The sequence below is a fragment of the Vulpes vulpes genome, chromosome 13, assembly GCF_048418805.1.
Source record: "Vulpes vulpes isolate BD-2025 chromosome 13, VulVul3, whole genome shotgun sequence".
Lineage (NCBI taxonomy): Eukaryota > Metazoa > Chordata > Mammalia > Carnivora > Canidae > Vulpes > Vulpes vulpes.
Window position 1 is genome coordinate 83791380 of NC_132792.1, and position 18678 is coordinate 83810057.

Genomic DNA, 18678 nt, shown 5'->3' on the forward strand with positions numbered 1-18678 from the left:
CGGGCACTCCCTCTTTCCTGCTTCAGGTCTAATGGCAGCACTCATACAGCCTGTATTCTGCTAATGTCTATGGCTCCCAATGAAGCAACTCCTGTGCCTTGTCACCAAACCCCTGCCAGCCCAATTTTCTGACTGAAGTTGGACATCAGTGTCCAGAGTACACAGATTAGCATCTCTGCATGGTGCTGCTTGAAGCTCCTCACTTGGGGTTGGGTAGAGAATGGCAGCATCCCTTCCTCCCTTCCCCATCACCTCGTGGGAGGAGGGGACTAACAGAAGCGCCCTCTACAGAGAAATTTCCTGACACTCCCTCCTGTCACCTTCACCATCTTGACCCATTTCTGCCCCCCAAGAGAGCTTTAAAAGACCTCTAAGCAGTTTCCCATCAACTATTTTGATTTGAAATTTCTTCAGAGCTGGCTAGCACCTCATTTTGGAATGTTTTGCCTCTATGGGTTCTAACTTGGTGCCTCATGAGGCCTCAACTGAACACTTTCTATACTAAGTACAGTTGGGAAAGAAAGACAAATACCGACTCTTAGAAGGAGCCACGTGTCAAATCCAGGCTATGATGCATCTGAATCATATCTGCTTATAACAAAGGCGAGTGTCTAGGTCTTCTCATGGGTATGGGCTGGGAGGGAGCTGTACTGCACAATTACAGGGGCATTGTTCACCTGTGACCAGCAGCCTCTGACACTGTGCCTCTGAGGTGCTGATTTATACCCGTAGGGGCCCCTTCTGCTTTGAAGGCTTGGTTTATCCTCAACCAGAGACGCTATCAGTGATGACATTTGCCTCATATATTTTCTATTCATAGCTTATTCACTTTGATCGGCATAAAAGATATCTTCTCTCAAAAATGACATCATCGGGCACCTGGGTGGCTCGATAAATTAAATGTCTGCCTTCAGCTTGGGTTGTGATCCTGAGATTGAGCCCCGAATCAGGCTCCCTGTTCAGTGGGGAGTCTGCTTCTCCCTTTCTCTCTCCCTCTGCCTCTCCCTTTGCTCATGCTCACTCTCTCTCAAATAAAAAATAAAATCTTTTTAAAAAATTTTCTGATCAGTAAATGGCAAAATGAGAACAAAGTCAACAACCTCAGTGAAATCATCCTTATCAGCAAGGCTGCTTGTTTTCACAAACTTTCAGGGTCATTTCTCGGGTCATTTTATTAAAATTCTTGGGTCAAACGTTAAACCTCTCCAAGGCTATCATGGGCATCTGAGGAAAAAGAAGCATGAGAAATAATTTGTTATAGAGGCCTTTCTTTTACATCAGCAGCTCTTACTAGAGTGACACCACTTTGGAAGGACCTAGATTTTAAATACATGTGACATTGTCATCTTTTTTTATATACAACTACATTTCTAATTTCAAAGGTTCCTAGAAAGTTCTGAGAGATCTGGTTATTCTTTGAGGAAGGGATCACACCTTATTTTAGCATCCTGAGCAGCTCCTATGGGGCCTGGCCTATTGTAGAGGCTCAGTAATTGTTTACCGGCGGGAGGAAATAAATAAAACATCTTTGCAAGCTTGAGATTCTCCCCTCATGTCAGTTGGTGTTTTCTTATTTTCACTCTCACTAACCGTTCATTTGGCCTTTATTATGCACGTAAACTAAATTGCCATAAACTGAATGTTTATCCGGTGCTAGATGCTGGCACAAAGGCATGAAAGACACATTTCTTGCCTCAGTGCGCAGTCTGGTGGTCATGGCTGGCAAATCAAACAAAAGCCACATTAGAGGTGCCCCCAGGAGGCTATGGGTACAAGGGGGTGGGTGTGTCAAGCAGGGTTGTGGTTGAGTGTGGAGGCGCTCACTGAGGTGCAGATGCTCTGAGGGAAGAGGCCAGCTGGCCCCTCCAAAGTGGAGACCACAGTTCTCAGGGGTTCCTCTCTCAAGGCGGTGGCCTCAAGCCTTACAAGTTTATATTCAGAGAAAGTGACAATTTGTGGAAAAGTGTTTTGTAAGGAAGGCATATGGCATAAAATTACTTCCCCAAATTTCTTGATAATACAAATCACCTGGATGCTTATTAGATGCATGGGTGACCAACTATTTCCCTAGAAATTCCGATTCATCAGATGTTGGTTGGGGCCCAGATATTTGTCTTTTGTGAATTTTTCAAGTACATTTCACAAGATTGCCACCATCAGGGGAAAGGATAAGACCATTATCAACTATGTTTATATTGGAGGAAGCATAGTGTTTCTCTGAGTCTGTGTCTTCCCATCTCACCAAAACTGCGAGGCCTCATTTTACTTAATTCCCAATGACATTCGATATTGGCAGTCATTTCCTTGTCCTTGAAGAGCTTCTGTTGTCTTCCAGAACAGTGTACTTCCTTGGCCCCTCCCTTCTGCCTCATTCATGGGCTCCTTCTATTCCCACCAACTCCTCTCTTCTCTAGGTTCTAACTGCAGCCTCCTTTCTGCTTCTAGACCTTCTCTGGGTGGTTTCATGAGCTCCTGTGGTTCACTCACCATCAACATGCAAGAATCATAAATCTATGTCTTCATCCCATCTGGTCTTTGAATTCCAGGCCCGTGTCTCTAAGGGACAACTGGATATGAGTGACCTCGACCTGGAGTGTCCCAAAAGTATCTTCAATATATCTAAAACTGAGCCCCCTACCTCCACATAATTTTCCTTTTAGATTACTTGACCATATGCCTAATCCTGCTCCAATCCCTTCTCTGGCTGGTATGTATTCCATCATGCAGCCAGAATAGTCTTTCCAGCGCATAAATATGATCATGTTAATTCTCAACTCAAAAACTTTCAATAGCTTTTCTGTCCTCACAAACATGAGATATAGGACCCATATAGGTTCTGGCCCAGGACCACTTCACTGCTTCTTTCCTAGACACCCTAGCCTAGGTGGATTCCAAAGCCCTCTAAAGTGACCCTGATCACACTGCTACTCCAGGGATGTCCACCCCATGCTCTCCCTTGCCAGAAGGCCTCACACCAGCAATTCCCCAGTCTGGCTAACTTATATTTGCACCTCCAGCCTCGGTTTAGATCAAACACCCATGGATATTCTTTCCTTAACCCTGGACTGTGCTGCCATCCAGCTGGCATCAGCCCAGGCAAACACTCCCTCCACCATTTGGTCATGAGCCGTCTACACAGTTCTCACTTACACTACCCCATGTGTTTCTTGAGCCCAGGGACTCACATAGGATATGTTACCTTGAACTTAGTTAGTCTTAATATATCTTTTTTTTAACACTCAAAAGATCAAGAGTTCTTTGTGAACTCATTGTGCTGTTTTTATACTCAGTGGCTTAAATGCACACAAAAAGGAATAACTAAGAGACTTAATTTCATAGTAGCTTTAAGTGGCATACAGAATTAATTGAGGAGAAAAGAAATGTTTTTAAATATCCCACTTAAAGTGACACTGGCTGATGACTAAGAAAGAGTCACTTAGCCAATCAAAATATTTTGTTAAAATGTAACATTTATTGTGTTTGTGAGTGCTGTAGAGTTCACGAGGCAATATTTCTTTCCTCCTCAATTAATTCTGAAAGGCAGTTCTTAATACCCTAATACTTCAGCACTTTATTCCCAGAGAGGTTCCTTGCCTGGACAGTGACAAGTAGTTGAGTAGAAAAATAGTGGATAATAAATTACAGAATTAAATACTGTCGCCTGTCTCCTCACTTCTTGTGTAGTTTTTGTCAGCAAATCAGGTGACCATACTTTTTACAGCCCATAGTACTTAGCCCTGGCCATATGTTGAATTGTATCAATTGAGTGTGTGCTAATTAGTGTCAGTATTAATTAATTCATGCTGACAATAGTAAATGTTCTTATGACCTTATTTTATCAATATCTAGATATTATTTTAATCACGTGAGTGTTTTCCATGGATGAATAAGGTGGCTGTGCTTCTGTATTGTTCAATGAACTGCTGGCTATGGAGAACAATTGGAAATGATTAGACATCTCACCTAATTGATAAACACATATGCACGATCTAAAACCAAGTTGAAGTCATTGTCTTCCCTCTTTATGCCTGCCCCTACCCCAGCCAAGATCCTGTCTCAATAGTGTCACTATCATCCTCTCAGGGCTCTGGTTCCCAAGCCAGAAACCTGGGAGGTGTTCCTTATACCCCCTCCTTTAGCCCCACGTCCACACCATCAAGCCATTCAGTCAACAACTCGAGCTAGTTTTACTTCCCATCTCAAACCCATGACTCCTCCCCATCTCTGCTCCACTGCCCTAGTTGGGCCCTGGTCATGTTCTCCTGGTAGTACGTGTGATCCGGCCTCCTGACCTCTCCATTCTTCAGTTATACTTATTTCAACAAAATGAAAATCTATCCTTAAGATTTTCACCGGGAAGCGTTGGCTGTCTATCAGAGGGTTCCTAGGCCATAGAATGGTTTAAAAAGGTCCATTGGTGTGGATCCCAACTGTATCTCCAGCCTCATTTACTGCTGCAGTTCACTGTGTTCAACTTTAGAATTTCCAGTGGTTTGTGGTCACCTGTCCCTTCCTTTTTTTTTTTAATAATAAATTTATTTTTTATTGGTGTTCAATTTGCCAACATATAGAATAACACCCAGTGCTCATCCCGTCAAGTGCCCCCCTCAGTGCCCATCACCCATTCACCCCCACCCTGCACCTCCTCCCCTTCCACCACCCCTTGTTCATTTCCCAGAGTTAGGAGTCTTCATGTTCTGTCTCCCTTTCTGATATTTCCTACCCATTTCTTCTCCCTTCTATTCTCTTTCACTATTATTTATGTTCCCCAAATGAATGAGACCATATAATGTTTGTCCTTCTCCGATTGACTTACTTCACTCAGCATAATACCCTCCAGTTCCATCCACATTGAAGCAAATGCTGGGTATTTGTCATTTCTAATGGCTGAGTAATATTCCATTGTATACATAGACCACAGCTTCTTTATCCATTCCATGCTGCTTCATGCTTTTCTGCCTATACTTGCCTTTACCAGGAATGTACTTCTCACTTTTCTTTGCTTGGCTGACTTTATGCATCTTTCAAGGTTCAGCTCAGGTGGTATCCCTTCTGGAAAATGTTCTAGAAGCTCCAGATTGGACCAACGACCCCTTCTGGATGTTCTCGCAGGAGCCTGTTCCCATGTATCACCAAGCTACTGCTACGCTACACTGACATTATCTGGTTATGTGTCTTTCTGCCATACAAGACCCCCTGCACACACACACACACACACACACACACACACACACACACACACATCCCTAGGGCAGTGCCTCATACGTGCTAGGAACTCAATCAAACTTTGCCAAACTTAATAAATCAGGTAGCCACACATTTTGTGGCTATTGTGCCATGTTATGTATTTTTGTCTCCATTTCTGATTTTATGTTTTCAGGTGTCTCTGTTCAACTATGTATTTTTGATTTCTTGGGCTTTTGCTCTACCATACGCCAAGCTACGCCGTCTGGCTTCAAGTGTCTGCACTGTCTGGACGTGTGTGATCATCGTCTGCAAAATGTTGTACCAGCTGCAAACCATTAAGCCTGAGAACTTTTCTGTTAACTGTTCCTTGGTGAGCCTCAAAGACAGGGGGATCTTCTCGACTGGTCTTTAGAGAAGTGAGACAGATACTGGGGAACCCACACCCCCATTCTGTCTGGTCTTTCAGTCACCTCAGCCATGTTGGATATATCTCGGCCCTAGTTCTCTTCCCCTGCTGAGATCTCCCCACTGAAGTGGATCTGTCCTTCCTGGCCCCACCATGTCCCTTTGCTCAAAGTTTAAGGAGAAGAATCTGAATTCTTCCAATCTGTGCAACCATTTTTTTAAACTCCTTGTTCTCTTCTTTTCAGCCAAATGAAAACCAAACAAATATACCCATCAACCAGTTGAACAAGTCTCAACTCTATAGCGCTCCTATTGACCCAACAGAATGGGTTGGCCTGAGGAAGTCTTCCCCTCTGCTTGTCTACCTGAGGGTAAGGCCCCCATCTTACTTCTCTGTGCCTCTGCACAGTTAACGCCTGAGATCCTTTGCTATGAGACCTCTGATATCTCATCTGATAATAATCTCACCTTTTTGTGTGACATTTGGAATCACCTTTGAAACAAATGATTAACATTACCATCAGTGTCACATGGTACTGAAAATGATTGTGTAGTTTGAGATTAATTGAATAAAGTCTGACAAATATATTCACTAGAGTATTATCTAACTACTAAAAGATTGAGGTAGATAGATAACGTGAGATGCTGAAAGATGTCCAAAATATATTAACTTTTTTTTAAAAAAGGCAGATTTCAGTGCACTATGCATAATGTGATCTCTTCTAGATGCAAAGAAAAATACTGCATAAAATACACAAATTGACTACAATGATTATCCCTAAGAGGGGGAGGTATAGTATTATGAGAAATTTTTACTGTCTAAATTCTGTCTCTTTATAACGTTTAATAAAGGACATAAGTTGAAAGGTAATATAATTTTGTTCTTCAAGCTTTTGTTTAAATTCCAGCTAGTTTAAACATTAAAGGTAAAACAATTTTTAACAACCTATCTTTGAAAGAAACTAAGTGCTTAGAAATAAAGCATTTAGGGACACCTGGGTGGCTCAGTGATTGAGTGTCTGCCTTCAGCTCAGTGCATGATCCTGGGGTCCCAGGATCGAGTCCTGCATTGGGATCCCCACAGGGAGCCTGCTTCTACCTCTACCTACATCTCTGCCTCTCTCTGTGTCTCTCATGAGTGAATAAATAAAATCTTTTAAAAAAAAAAGAAAAAAGAAAGAAAGAAAGAAGAAAGAAAGAAAGAAAGAAAGAAAGAAAGAGAAAAGAAAGAAAGAAAGAAAGAAAGAAAGAAAGAAAGAAAGAAAGAAAAAAGAAAGAAAGAAAGAAAGAAAGAAAGAAAGAAAGAAAGAAAGAAAGAATTTATACTCAACACCTGGAATTTTTTAATGTACTAAGTATTCCATATTTTGTGTGTAGCTTTCTCATTTTTTTCTCCTACAACAGACATCATTTGCAACAATACAAATGCTACCCACCATCAAGAGCTGCTATAAGGATAAAACAAACTGATACCTGAAAAGAGCGATCAGAATAGTGTCAGGCACATGTGGTGCCATCAACGTTAACTATTTTCATTATTATTATTATGACTTTGTTATCACCAGCAGCATGTTTGTCAGTCTGCAGCTCTCTCTAGCCAGATTTCTGGGATGTTGAAAGATGTTCCCCTATGGCTTAGTCTGTTTCCCAGATGGCCCTGTACTGATTTGCGCTGCTATTTGCAAACAAGGTTGGACCACCCCAAGGAAACTGGTCACTGCATCTTCTTATGGTTAGTGTACTTTTCCAGAAACAGGAATGAGCATCATCAGCCTTCTGCCTAGAGCCTCTAGATCCCAGCATCCTGGAAGTTACCCTGATTGGTACCGTGCAGGCAGCTTCACCACCTTGTTACTACACCATAGGGAAAATGAACATTGAATTCAAGACTTTTGTAGAGGTGGAATCTTTTAAGCATTGTTCTTTTAGACACCAAGGATGGGAAAAAAAAGATGTATTACAGGGGTTGCCTAAAATTACCAAGTGAAAGCATTTCACTTCATGCATCTGTGTTTTCTTGCTTTGTAGAATAATCTCCTGATGCTGGCCATTCTGGCCTTCGAGGTTACGATTTACCGTCATCAGGAATACTATAGAGGTCGAAACAACCTCACGGCCCCTGTGTCTAAAACCATCTTTCATGACATTACAAGACTCCATCTAGATGATGGGCTTATAAATTGTGCCAAATATTTCATAAATTACTTCTTCTACAAGTTTGGTCTGGAGGTGAGTTTCCTTGCTGACATGGGGTTTTTTTTTTTTTTCTTTTTTTCCGTGAAAATTCCGATTGCTGTGTTTAGCCAGCTGGCCACGAGAGCTTACTTGTACATCTCCATGCTGTGATGACTGTCTCCTCAAGATCAGCAGGAGGAGATTTTCCTGAAAGGTTACCCTGGCCTGTTGAAAGTTTTCTAAGACCAAAGCCAATATTCCAGACTCTGCAGCACTGAACCTAGCCTCCCTGCATCTCTGAGGCCTTGCAGATGCTTGGATATCACTTTGTCATTTCAACTGGTTTCTTTTATGTATTACAAATCTTCTTTGTGTTTTGTGCATTCTGAAAGTTTAGCTTTGGCCAAAATGAAGTGATGCGACCTGAAATGGTTGTGGTATTTGGGACAGTAATGCTTCATGAAGAGCTTGAAGTGTACTCATGAAGAGCTTCATGAATAGCTGTATTCTCTTCACAGTTCAAAGTGGTTCTTATTAACAGTGTTATAGTCAGTCATTTCCTTGGAAGTAATTTATACAATATTTCAGTCTTCACTCTGAAGGACCCCCCAAAGAGGCAAGACTCGGTGAACATGTGTGGAGAGACCTGCCCTTAGGAATGCAGGCATCTGAGCACAGGGCTGACAGGTGATACCACTTCCCTTCCCTGTAAACCCAATTTTTTTTGCCTCTTTTCGTCCTTACACAGACCTGTTTCCTAATGTCAGTTAATGTAATTGGTCAGCGAATGGATTTCTATGCCATGATTCATGCCTGCTGGCTGATCGCTGTCTTATATCGACGCAGAAGAAAGGCCATTGCAGAGATCTGGCCCAAGTACTGCTGCTTCCTGGCTTGCATCATCACCTTCCAGTACTTCATCTGCATTGGCATCCCTCCGGCTCCTTGCAGAGGTGAGCAGGCCCTTCCTGAGACAAGCTGCTCTTGTCGTCAGCCCTCATGTCATGGACCTCTGGGACAGGGGCAGGGAAGAGGCGTACTGACTTTGCTGTTTACCACTTCCCTCCCTGCAGATTACCCATGGAGATTCAAGGGTGCTAGCTTCAATGACAACATCATAAAGTGGCTGTACTTCCCAGACTTCATCGTGCGGCCCAACCCCGTGTTTCTTGTCTGTAAGTGTTGCAGCCATGGGGCTGCAGAGCACTGGGGTTTGGTTTTCCCTTTGGTAATCCTGCTTTGCGCATTGTGCATTAGTACCCCTGCCTCTTCCAACACACTTTGTGATCATGTAAAAGCTTGTCTTGATGCATTAATATCACAAGTTCTTAATGGCTTCTACTTGCCCTATTACATTTGCAAAATTAATAAATAAACATGGGAAATACCATATCCACTTCCATAATTTTACCTCTCAACACACACACACACTCCCCAACCCCCCACTACACACACACACACACACACACACACACACACCTCTACTCATCCTCCTTCTAGAAGATAGACTGAAGAGGGAGGCCTTGTTTTTTGTAAAGTGGTTCTTTCAGGCTGCCACCACAGACAGATCGAAGCTAATGTTAAGACTGTGGAAGCTAGGAAGATACTACCCAAATTGCAGATGCTCTAGTGCCAGGCTATAGCCCCTGGCCCTTCCATGGGTAGGCTGATGATGCCAAAGTCAGAGCAGCCCCACCTAAAATGAGAGGGCCACCTCCAGAGGCACCATGCTGCCCCCACACACTCAGGTTTAATGTAAAGTACAATGAAGCCACTTGGTGCTGGGAAGCTGCCTGCCCATAACTAGCCATGATCTCTATCTGCATTCCACCTGCCTTCATTGCCCTGTCCACTCTGGGAAGAGTCTGGTAACCAATACAATGGTGGATTGAGGGGATGAAGAAGGCCACAAGTGCCTGCCTCTACCACAAGTAAAATGATAAAGATGGGGAAGTATACTCAACTGGCCTCCTCAAAATTGTGATGGGAGATAAATGCAAATAAACATTATCCCATATGAAAGTCACAAGACTAGTGATTATCACCTGATACTTGTACTCACCACCATGCAGACAAAAATCTAGACTCTTCCGTGTCTGTGCCCCTCTCTTGCATCTTCCATGGTGGGCAAGATCGGAATCCAGGGAGAACTGTACAATAGGAACTTTGGGAACGTGACTCAGTCAGGAGCTGGGGAGCAGCTCATCCCATATGGGGACTGTTTTGTACACTGTAGAAACCAGGATGAGGAGAAGGTCACTCAGCCATCCCTCTGTCTTGCCAGATGACTTCATGCTGCTCCTGTGTGCCTCCTTGCAAAGGCAGATCTTTGAGGATGAAAACAAGGCTGCCGTGCGGATCATGGCTGGGGACAATGTGGAGATCTGCATGAACCTTGATGCGGCCTCTTTCAGCCAGCATAACCCCGTGCCAGATTTCATTCACTGCAGGTGAGGGCAAGTGTGTGGGTCTGAAGCCACTTTGCACATGCATTTCACTTGGAGGACGTACCTCCACTTACAGGTCTCTCTGCCATTCTTGGGAAATTGGGCAGCTAACGGTACACAACAGGCTCAGAAATGCAGACAGAGGGCTTGGTGGTCCCGAGGCTGAACTGCTGAATTACATTTCTGCTTCTGCCTTTCTCAGCATTAACTACACATTTCCCCTCAGTTTACCTCCACTTCTTCACACACAAAGTGACTAGTGCCCATGATGCTGTTCCTGGTATGCCAGCAGAGACCCCTCTTCTGATTCGCCATCCTTCATCTTTATCCTCTTCCTCCTCCTCTTCAGCCCCTGTCTCTCCTCATCCCCCATCCCTTCTCTTCACCCCAACCCTCCTCTTCATCCCCTTCCCTCTCCTCATCCCTGTCCCTCCTGATCCCCCATCCCTCCTCTTCATTGCAACCCTCCGTTTCATCCCCTGTCCCTCTCCTCATCCCTGTCCCTCTTGATCCCCGTTTCTCATCCTCGTTCCGTGTCCCTCTTCCCTTCATCCATCCTTCTCCTGGTCCTCCCTATTCAGTGGGCCCTGTGGCAGGTTGGGAACCATACAGCCTGTCCCATGCTGGCACTCCTCTTGTGTGACATCTCCTAGGGCATGTGGGTTCCCCTTGCAGTACCATCTCTGTCCTCCACTGTCCTCTGCAGTCTGGTGGCAGCTGAACGTGGCAGCCTGATTGTCCCCTCAGCAGAGTTTGCATTTAAACCTGACTAAACTTGTCACTCGGTGATCCTTCCACGTTCTCTGGGTTCCCAAGTCCTCATGCTTTCTTTCCCCTGCTTCTGCGTCATGGCGAGCACCCCCTGTCTGTGCCCTCAGCAGTCACAGTCCAGCTCTGCCCCCTGCAGTTGGGGCCAGAAGGGCTGGTGGCATTTTCTATGCCTTCTCACCAGCCCTGCACCTCTGGACTTCCGGATTGGTGCTAGTTAGCACCTGCCCTCCGGCTCCACTGCAGTGACGCGCAGCCCAGAAATCAGTCTTGTTCCAGTCGGGGTGCCTCTCCTCACATGAGGTTTACTCCCCGGCTTCTGAGGCCCAGAGTATCTTGTTTGCATGGGATTGTTATTTGAAAAATCTATCCCACTCCCAGTCTCAGATATAGGCAACTTAGGGCAAAGTTCACTTCTAACTTACTTTGGTGCTTGCGCCCTTCCCGAACCTTACCCATAGCTCGTGGCCTACATGTGGCAGTGTTAATAGTGGAGTTTTTGGGTGCTTGCCATGTGCCCTGCTCCATTCCAAGTGCTTTACATAGATGAAGCCATCTTACCCTAATGACCACCTCTGAGATACTATTTTTGCCATTTTGGAGTTGAGAAAGCTGAGTAAAGATTTGAACCCAGGCAGCCTAGCTTCAAAAGCAGCTGGGTGCTGAGGCCCTTCTGTGCCTCTCAGCAGCCTAAGAGCTCAGTGTACACTGAACAATCAATAAGTGAATTTGCTTTAAAAAGCTAAGGTCCATAGACTAAAGATTACATTTAGGAATAATGTACCACACTAGATAACAATATAAGGTGGGGCATTCACTTTTCACCTCTTCTCTCCGATGCTAAGAGAACATATCAGCGCAGCTGATGTTTTTCCCTATCGTTAAGGGAGAAAGAGAAGTATTTTTTTTTCTTAAAGAAGTTTTTATTTGAAGGCAAGATAGTGAAATCCACAAGAAATCATTAACAGCATATGTATACGTTTTGCCCTGCATCAGACACGTTTGAATAATTCATGGCTACAGGAAATCTGGAACAAAATCAAATATTTTCTCACATCAGGTTGAGAAGTTGGAGGAAGATAAGTATTCAACTCTACAGTGTACTTGTGGAAAACCTAAAACATCAACTAGAAAACTTTTGTGCACCACTGATTTTTAAAATTTGAATTATTTCAAACTTTTAGTTCTATTTTCCAATGAGAACTGCCAGAGAAGTGCGCCTTGGGAGTAACGTGCCACAGCATAATCATGAGCAGGAAGTTAGTGACCACATTGTCGTGGGAGGCACGGCAACCCCCACACCCTCTGCAGGCACATGCTCCTCTGCAGCTCTGCAAAGCATCACTGTGTATCACCAGGGCTCATTCATCTGCTTAGGGGCCCTTGAGGCTCCTCTTCAGAGCACATTGGCTAGTGTTTTCCATGTGACCTTCACAAGCTGGTCTTATGATTTCTGAGCCTGGTGCTAAGGAGTGGAGGCTGGGACAGCTGGAATAGGAACTAATGACTGTGGGCAAGGAAGGGAAATCCACAGAAAGCACATGATACACTAACACACACATTTCTACACACACACACTCACACTCAAAATGCCAGCACACCAAGTTGGCTGACTCCAAAGTGTGTGTGTGTGTGTGTGTGTGTGTGTGTGTGTGTGCATGCGCCCAAAAAGGCCTTGTAGGCATTTCTGATATTATGTCTCAAATGAATCACTGATTTCAACTGCAATGCCCCTGGGATACTGAGAAATACTGACATTTTATTCATTCTTCTTTAGCTATGAAGTCGAAGAAGGGTGAAATATATTTGAGAGAGAAATTTCATGAAAACATCTTATTTTTTTTAATTTTTTATTTATTTATGATAGTCACAGAGAGAGAGAGAGAGAGAGAGAGAGAGGCAGAGACACAGGCAGAGGGAGAAGCAGGCTCCATGCACCGGGAGTCCGACGTGGGACTCGATCCCGGGTCTCCAGGAGCACGCCCTGGGCCAAAAGCAGGCGCCAAACCGCTGAGCCACCCAGGGATCCCTCATGAAAACATTTTAAAGGATTGAGTATTTTACTCCTAAAGAGTAAAAGTTAGAAAAGTTTGCTTACCTGGCAATGTACCTTTTAGGAACAGCTTTCTCTAATGATGCTGGCAGTGTAGTACATATTTTATCATCATTCTTTATTAACTCTTACAAAACAATAAGTCCTTAATCAAATAACTGACCCACAATTGGTTCTGCTGTGCTTTTCCTCTTACCTGGGAGGAGAAGCAACCAAAGCAAAACCTCCAAGATAAAGAAGCTCTAATTAAGCAAACACAGATGGGTCTTGGCCTGTGGGTACCACCTCCAGGTGACCATGCTCAGAAGCTCTGAGCAGCTGCCACTTATTGCACAGTGACTGACCTGAATGCTGTCTCATCTCACAGGGAGAAATCACTCCCCAAAAAAACATCTCAACTCCAACTCAGGGCCATCCAAAGACAGAGTGTTGGACAGAGCCTATAAGCCCCACCATGGCTGTGTGTGCTTTGTGAGAATGATTCCTCATCTGCAAAGAGGGATTTCCATCTCCAGTAAGACCTTCGATGTAACACAGATTTGTTTTGTCTATCAATTTCTAGTTCATTGAAGGGAATCCATTCTTACCTGCTCTCTTGCTTCAGGAGGCATCCGTATCTTAGACTCTCCCCACCACATGATTATTCATGCCTTCTATAGGAAGACAGGGAAGTACTCTAGTAGCATGCTGTTTGTGGGACACTGTTTGTGGGAAATTTGGCCCAAATAAGATATTGGTAAGTGTTTTCACAACTTGCTTATTCATCTCTTACTAGCTGGGTGAGGATTTCCTATAGATGAGGCAGTGTTAAATGAAAGATGAACACAGAGCTCACAGTATGACTTGCAAAGTGCTTCCATATTGAGTCAAATGGATAGTATGAACTCGTTCCCTCATTACACAGAATCTCCTGCCTTAATTTTTTGTTTATTTGTGTGTATGATCATTCTCTGATGGTTTGGTTTGTTTTCCAGATCATACTTAGACATGTCCAAAGTGATCATCTTCAGCTACCTCTTCTGGTTTGTCCTCACGATCATCTTCATTACTGGGACAACCAGGATCAGCATCTTTTGCATGGGTTACTTGGTGGCCTGCTTCTATTTCCTGCTCTTTGGGGGTGATTTGCTGCTGAAACCCATCAAGAGCATCCTGCGCTACTGGGACTGGTTGATTGCATACAACGTTTTTGTGATTACGATGAAAAACATACTGTCAGTAAGTGCCTCCCACTGTATAACACATTTGTGGTTTTAGCACAAGGGTAAACAATCCACTCAGTGGTTATTAAAAGCCCAATTGCCCGTCACACTCCTCTCTTAAAAGCCCCAAATAAGATGATGCAAAGCCAGAATTCAAAGAAACATTTATTACTCTTGTTTTGCCATATTAAGCAGAATCCTGTTTGGAATCACTTCCCCATCTCAAAGTCACATGACAGGAGGCTAGGTATTTGTAGGAATAAGTTCTAAAGTGTATTTTTAAGTTAAAATCCCATTTCTTCAGAGGGATAATTTGTCATCATTCACACTTTGTGCTACAAAATGGCCCTTTTATGAGCTGAATTAGTCATTGAATCTCTTCAAAAGTGATATTGTGTTGGCTTACCTAGGAAGAATTATGGAAGTGTATATTAAAATGAGCATAGTTCTCTGCAACATTGTAGGGTGGGGAATGAGGCAGGATAGGCTGTTGAGTGCACATTTTATGTACCCATGAGATATGCTAGACACACAGGAAGACACAGCTTTGCAGTTAGCTCTGGGAACAGGTGTCCTGACTAGGGCTGAAATAAGCCAGTAGAGGTGGAGGCAAAACACACCTCCTTCTCTACAAAGTTCAGCTGCTCTGCTATTAAGTATCCATGTTCATGGGGCACCACTTTTCCCCTGACCTAGTAGGTAACGCCCTCTAGTCATCCCAGGATCACATAAAATCTTTTGAGTCACAAGGACACCTTTTAAGTTATTTACTATCTCAGGAAATTAAGCAACAACCTTTCATGAGCCGAAGGAGTTAATACAACTTTAACTGGCCCTAAATCAAGGTTAATCCTGTGCCTGCTATTCCCAAGTAGTGATAGTGCATTAGAGGAGCCATGAGATAATAGCTTCCTGCTTCTCACCTTCCTGGTTTCTTAAGATGAGCTCACCAGGCAAGTCTACTATGCAGGCATTTAAATTCTTTTTTTTTTTTTTTTTTTTTTTTTGCGTGTGTATTGCTGTGTTTAGAGGTCTTGGAAAGCCAAGTCTGTGGCACCATGAACATATATTTGAGTCATTTATTTTGTTTTGTCTAAAATCAGTTGATAGCAGAAGTGACTCTTAATGCAGCAATTTTACCTCACCAATATTTATTTACATTTGGGGTAGTGTTGAAAGTTCTTGGACAGATTGAACAACAGAACACCATTTCACTCAATAGCCAGTCTGAGGGTGAGGGATCTGTTGACAGGAGCTGATTCCTACAACCAATCCTGAAAAATGTATGGCTGCAAAGTCCATTTACTCACCCATTCATCCATTCAAACTACATTGCAGACTTGTTCCTCACTAGGCACTATTTTTGTCTTAAAGAACTAGATCTAGTATTGCCTTCAGGTGTTACCCTAAGAAACTCCCATTCTAAAAAGGAAGACAAAACTACTTCTTAATAATTATAATATGGCCTGCTAATGCTAATTATCACAACATTTGAGGAAACCAAAACAAAAAAGGAATGCCTCATTCCTTGCCTAGATAAGTTGGGAGCCGACTTCCAGGAGACGATGCCATTTGAACCTATCTTGAGAAACAGATTCAAGGGTGTCCAGAGAGACAAAGGGAGGAGGAGATTCCCAACCTAGAGAACCCAAATGAAAGCATGGCCATGTAGGACAGAGATCATCATGTGAAGAGCATGTTCCACTGGGTGCAGGGACTCAATCTGAGTAACAGCCAATTTGGGAACAAATCCTAAGTATATTCTCCTACCTCACATGTGCCCAGGAAACACACACAATTCAGCCATTATCTTTATGTATTGTCTTGCAATGATTGTCTGTTTAAATTTCTTCTCCCTCAGCATGTGAACATAACATAAATCATTGTTATGAGAAAACGACATGCCAGTCAACAAAGATTATTCCTTTGCCTGGAGAATTGACCAAAAAAGGCTCAAAATACATGCTTTTTCCTATTCTAAGAATTACACCGTGCAACTGATGTTTGTATTGATCTCCAGGCAAACAGCATAGGTTTAATTTGTCTAATCTTGTGAGAAAATAACTGTACCAAAATCAAAGTCCTGGGGGTCTTTGTTCATCCATTTGATATCAGAGTTTGACTTGTTTCTATAGGAGTGTAAGATGTTCTCTGTGAGAGGACAGGTGCTTCTACCTGCTGAAATCATCACACTAAAGAATCTTCCTTTATTAATGGGTTTTATTTTCCCCCAGGAAATTATGGTACAGCTAAAGCATCAAATGTGCTACCCCATGGTGACTGAAATTTAGGTTCTACAGATACCTCCTGGAATCATTGGCATGGAGACTTTGTGAATTCTTGCACAGACTGGGATCACAAAGCATCGACTTCTTTTTCTGGGCATTGAGTCTCACAATTTGCTCATTTGTTTTTCAGATAGGAGCATGTGGATACATTGAAAAATTGGTTCAAAATAGTTGCTGGTTGATCCAAGCTTTCAGCCTGGCCTGCACAGTCAAAGGCTATAAAATGCGTAAGTATGAAAAGCAAATTTGGAAATGGAAGGACAGAGAAGCAAGGGCAGTTGTATTGTTTTTATTTTATTTTATTTATTTTATTTTATTTATTTTATTTTATTTTATTTATTCATGAGACACACACACACACACACACACAGAGAGAGAGAGAGAGAGAGAGGCAAAGACACAGGCAGAGGGAAAAGCAGGCTCCATGTTGGGAGCCTGACGTGGGACTTGATCCCTGGTCTCCAGGATCAGGCCCTGGGCCGAAGGCGGGAGCTAAACCGCTGAGCTACCCAGGCTGCCCTGTTCTAATTTTAAAATTGGGCCAAAGCACATAAAGAAAAGAGATAAAAGGGACAGGCTCTAGATGTAGGGTATAGGACTGTAGTACTTTATGAATCTAGTGTCCATAACATGAAGTGCCCCTGCTCCAGACAATTTTGATCATCCTCTGGAAACTTAACAAACTCTGGCAGGTCTGAGGATTGTGTGTGCCCCCAGACTTCTTTGAGTCACATTAGGAAGGGTTATGGAGGGCCACAGATCTGTGTGATCACAGCTAGAATCTTGGGTTGTCAGGGTACCTCAGACTTCAGTCCTTCTCCCCTCAGGAAGCTCAAGGAGCTTCAGACTCAGGAAAACAAGTGGGAGGCCCTTCAGGGTGTCTATAGTAAGACTACCAGGACAGAGACAGAAGTTCCACTTCCATCCCTCTGCCTCTTGCACCAGAACGTGGGAAATACCACACTTGGTCATCTGTGTGCCCAGAATGCAGGCAACTTGAACATGACAATCTCCCCACTATGGCCTCCAATCCAGGCTACACTTTGCCCATGATGAAGAGTTACTGGGACTTTGTTCTGATTTAAGATAAGGTGTCTGCTCATACATCTTCTAATAGACCATACTGTGTTAACTGCTCCTCTGATTACCCCAAATCACCATTCCCAGAAGAGGTGTTTTTTGTGTTTTGTGGTTTTTTGTATCAGAGCATTGCCCTTTCCATTGGGCCATACACACATTATTTCTCCATGGCCCTCGCTCAGGGAGAAAGAGATCTCTCTTTCCCTGAGAGAGAAAGAAGTAATCAGGAACCATCCCTGGCAAAGAGACCCTCCTGTGCCTTCTACTGTCAAGGTTCACTTGTGGTCAGTCTTATGAATCAATGTTGATACTGGATTTGAAATGTGTATCTTTGCTTGTAAATAAATCCACCCATAAGTGAGTCCATGCATCGGAACGTTGCTCTTATGCCTGTGGGGTTTCCCAAACACAATCATACTGCAGAGATTATAAAATAACAGTGAAAATAGATTTTAATTTTAATTTGGGTTTTTTTCTCCTTTTCTATCCCAGCTGATGATGATTCCTCATGTAAACTACCTAGTGGTGAAGCAGGAATTATTTGGGACAGCATATGTTTCGCCTTCCTCCTGCTACAGAGAAGAGTTTTCATGAGTTACTATTTCCTACATGTTGTGGCTGATATAAAAGCTTCACAGATCTTGGCATCAAGGTAGGTCAGGCCATGGAATTAAGTGGTTTCTCTTAAAAAAATCTGTCTGGAAGTAATGCACTGTGCTGTTGCCTGAGCTTGCTTGTAGAACCCACAAGAAATTAAGAAATTCCTTCTAGGAAAACCAGTCCAAGAAGGATTTAGCACAAGGCCTTTAAAACCTAAAATAGAAGAATAATAAGAAGGTCTTTGGCACTAAGTCACACTTAGAAGGATCTGGGACGCTTGGGACGTCTAGAGCCCTCAAGGCACAGACCACTTCACTAGACATAGCTCATTCTGGCCTCAGCCAAAGCAGTAACACAGGCCAGGTTGGTCTAGAGGCTAGTCCACACTCCCCCTCTCTGACCCAGTGTTTAGAAGAATCTCCTGAAAATGAGAAAAACACAATTATGTATTATTTTTCAGACCTTATGTTGAG

At 43.3% G+C, this 18678-nt stretch overlaps 1 protein-coding gene across 3 annotated transcripts in view; it reads left to right on the plus strand.

The window, feature by feature from the left end:
- The window catches only part of PIEZO2 (piezo type mechanosensitive ion channel component 2), a 441773-nt gene that overhangs the window by 356439 nt on the left and 66656 nt on the right, over positions 1–18678 (plus strand). For all 3 annotated transcript variants that reach the window (XM_072734883.1, XM_072734882.1, XM_026005962.2), the window contains 9 exons: positions 5381–5557; positions 5838–5963; positions 7621–7821; positions 8516–8720; positions 8841–8942; positions 10052–10217; positions 14010–14253; positions 16656–16752; positions 18098–18257. In XM_072734883.1, coding sequence (XP_072590984.1) covers positions 5381–5557; positions 5838–5963; positions 7621–7821; positions 8516–8720; positions 8841–8942; positions 10052–10217; positions 14010–14253; positions 16656–16752; positions 18098–18257 — 1478 coding nt within the window. The remainder of the gene's footprint in view (positions 1–5380; positions 5558–5837; positions 5964–7620; positions 7822–8515; positions 8721–8840; positions 8943–10051; positions 10218–14009; positions 14254–16655; positions 16753–18097; positions 18258–18678) is intronic.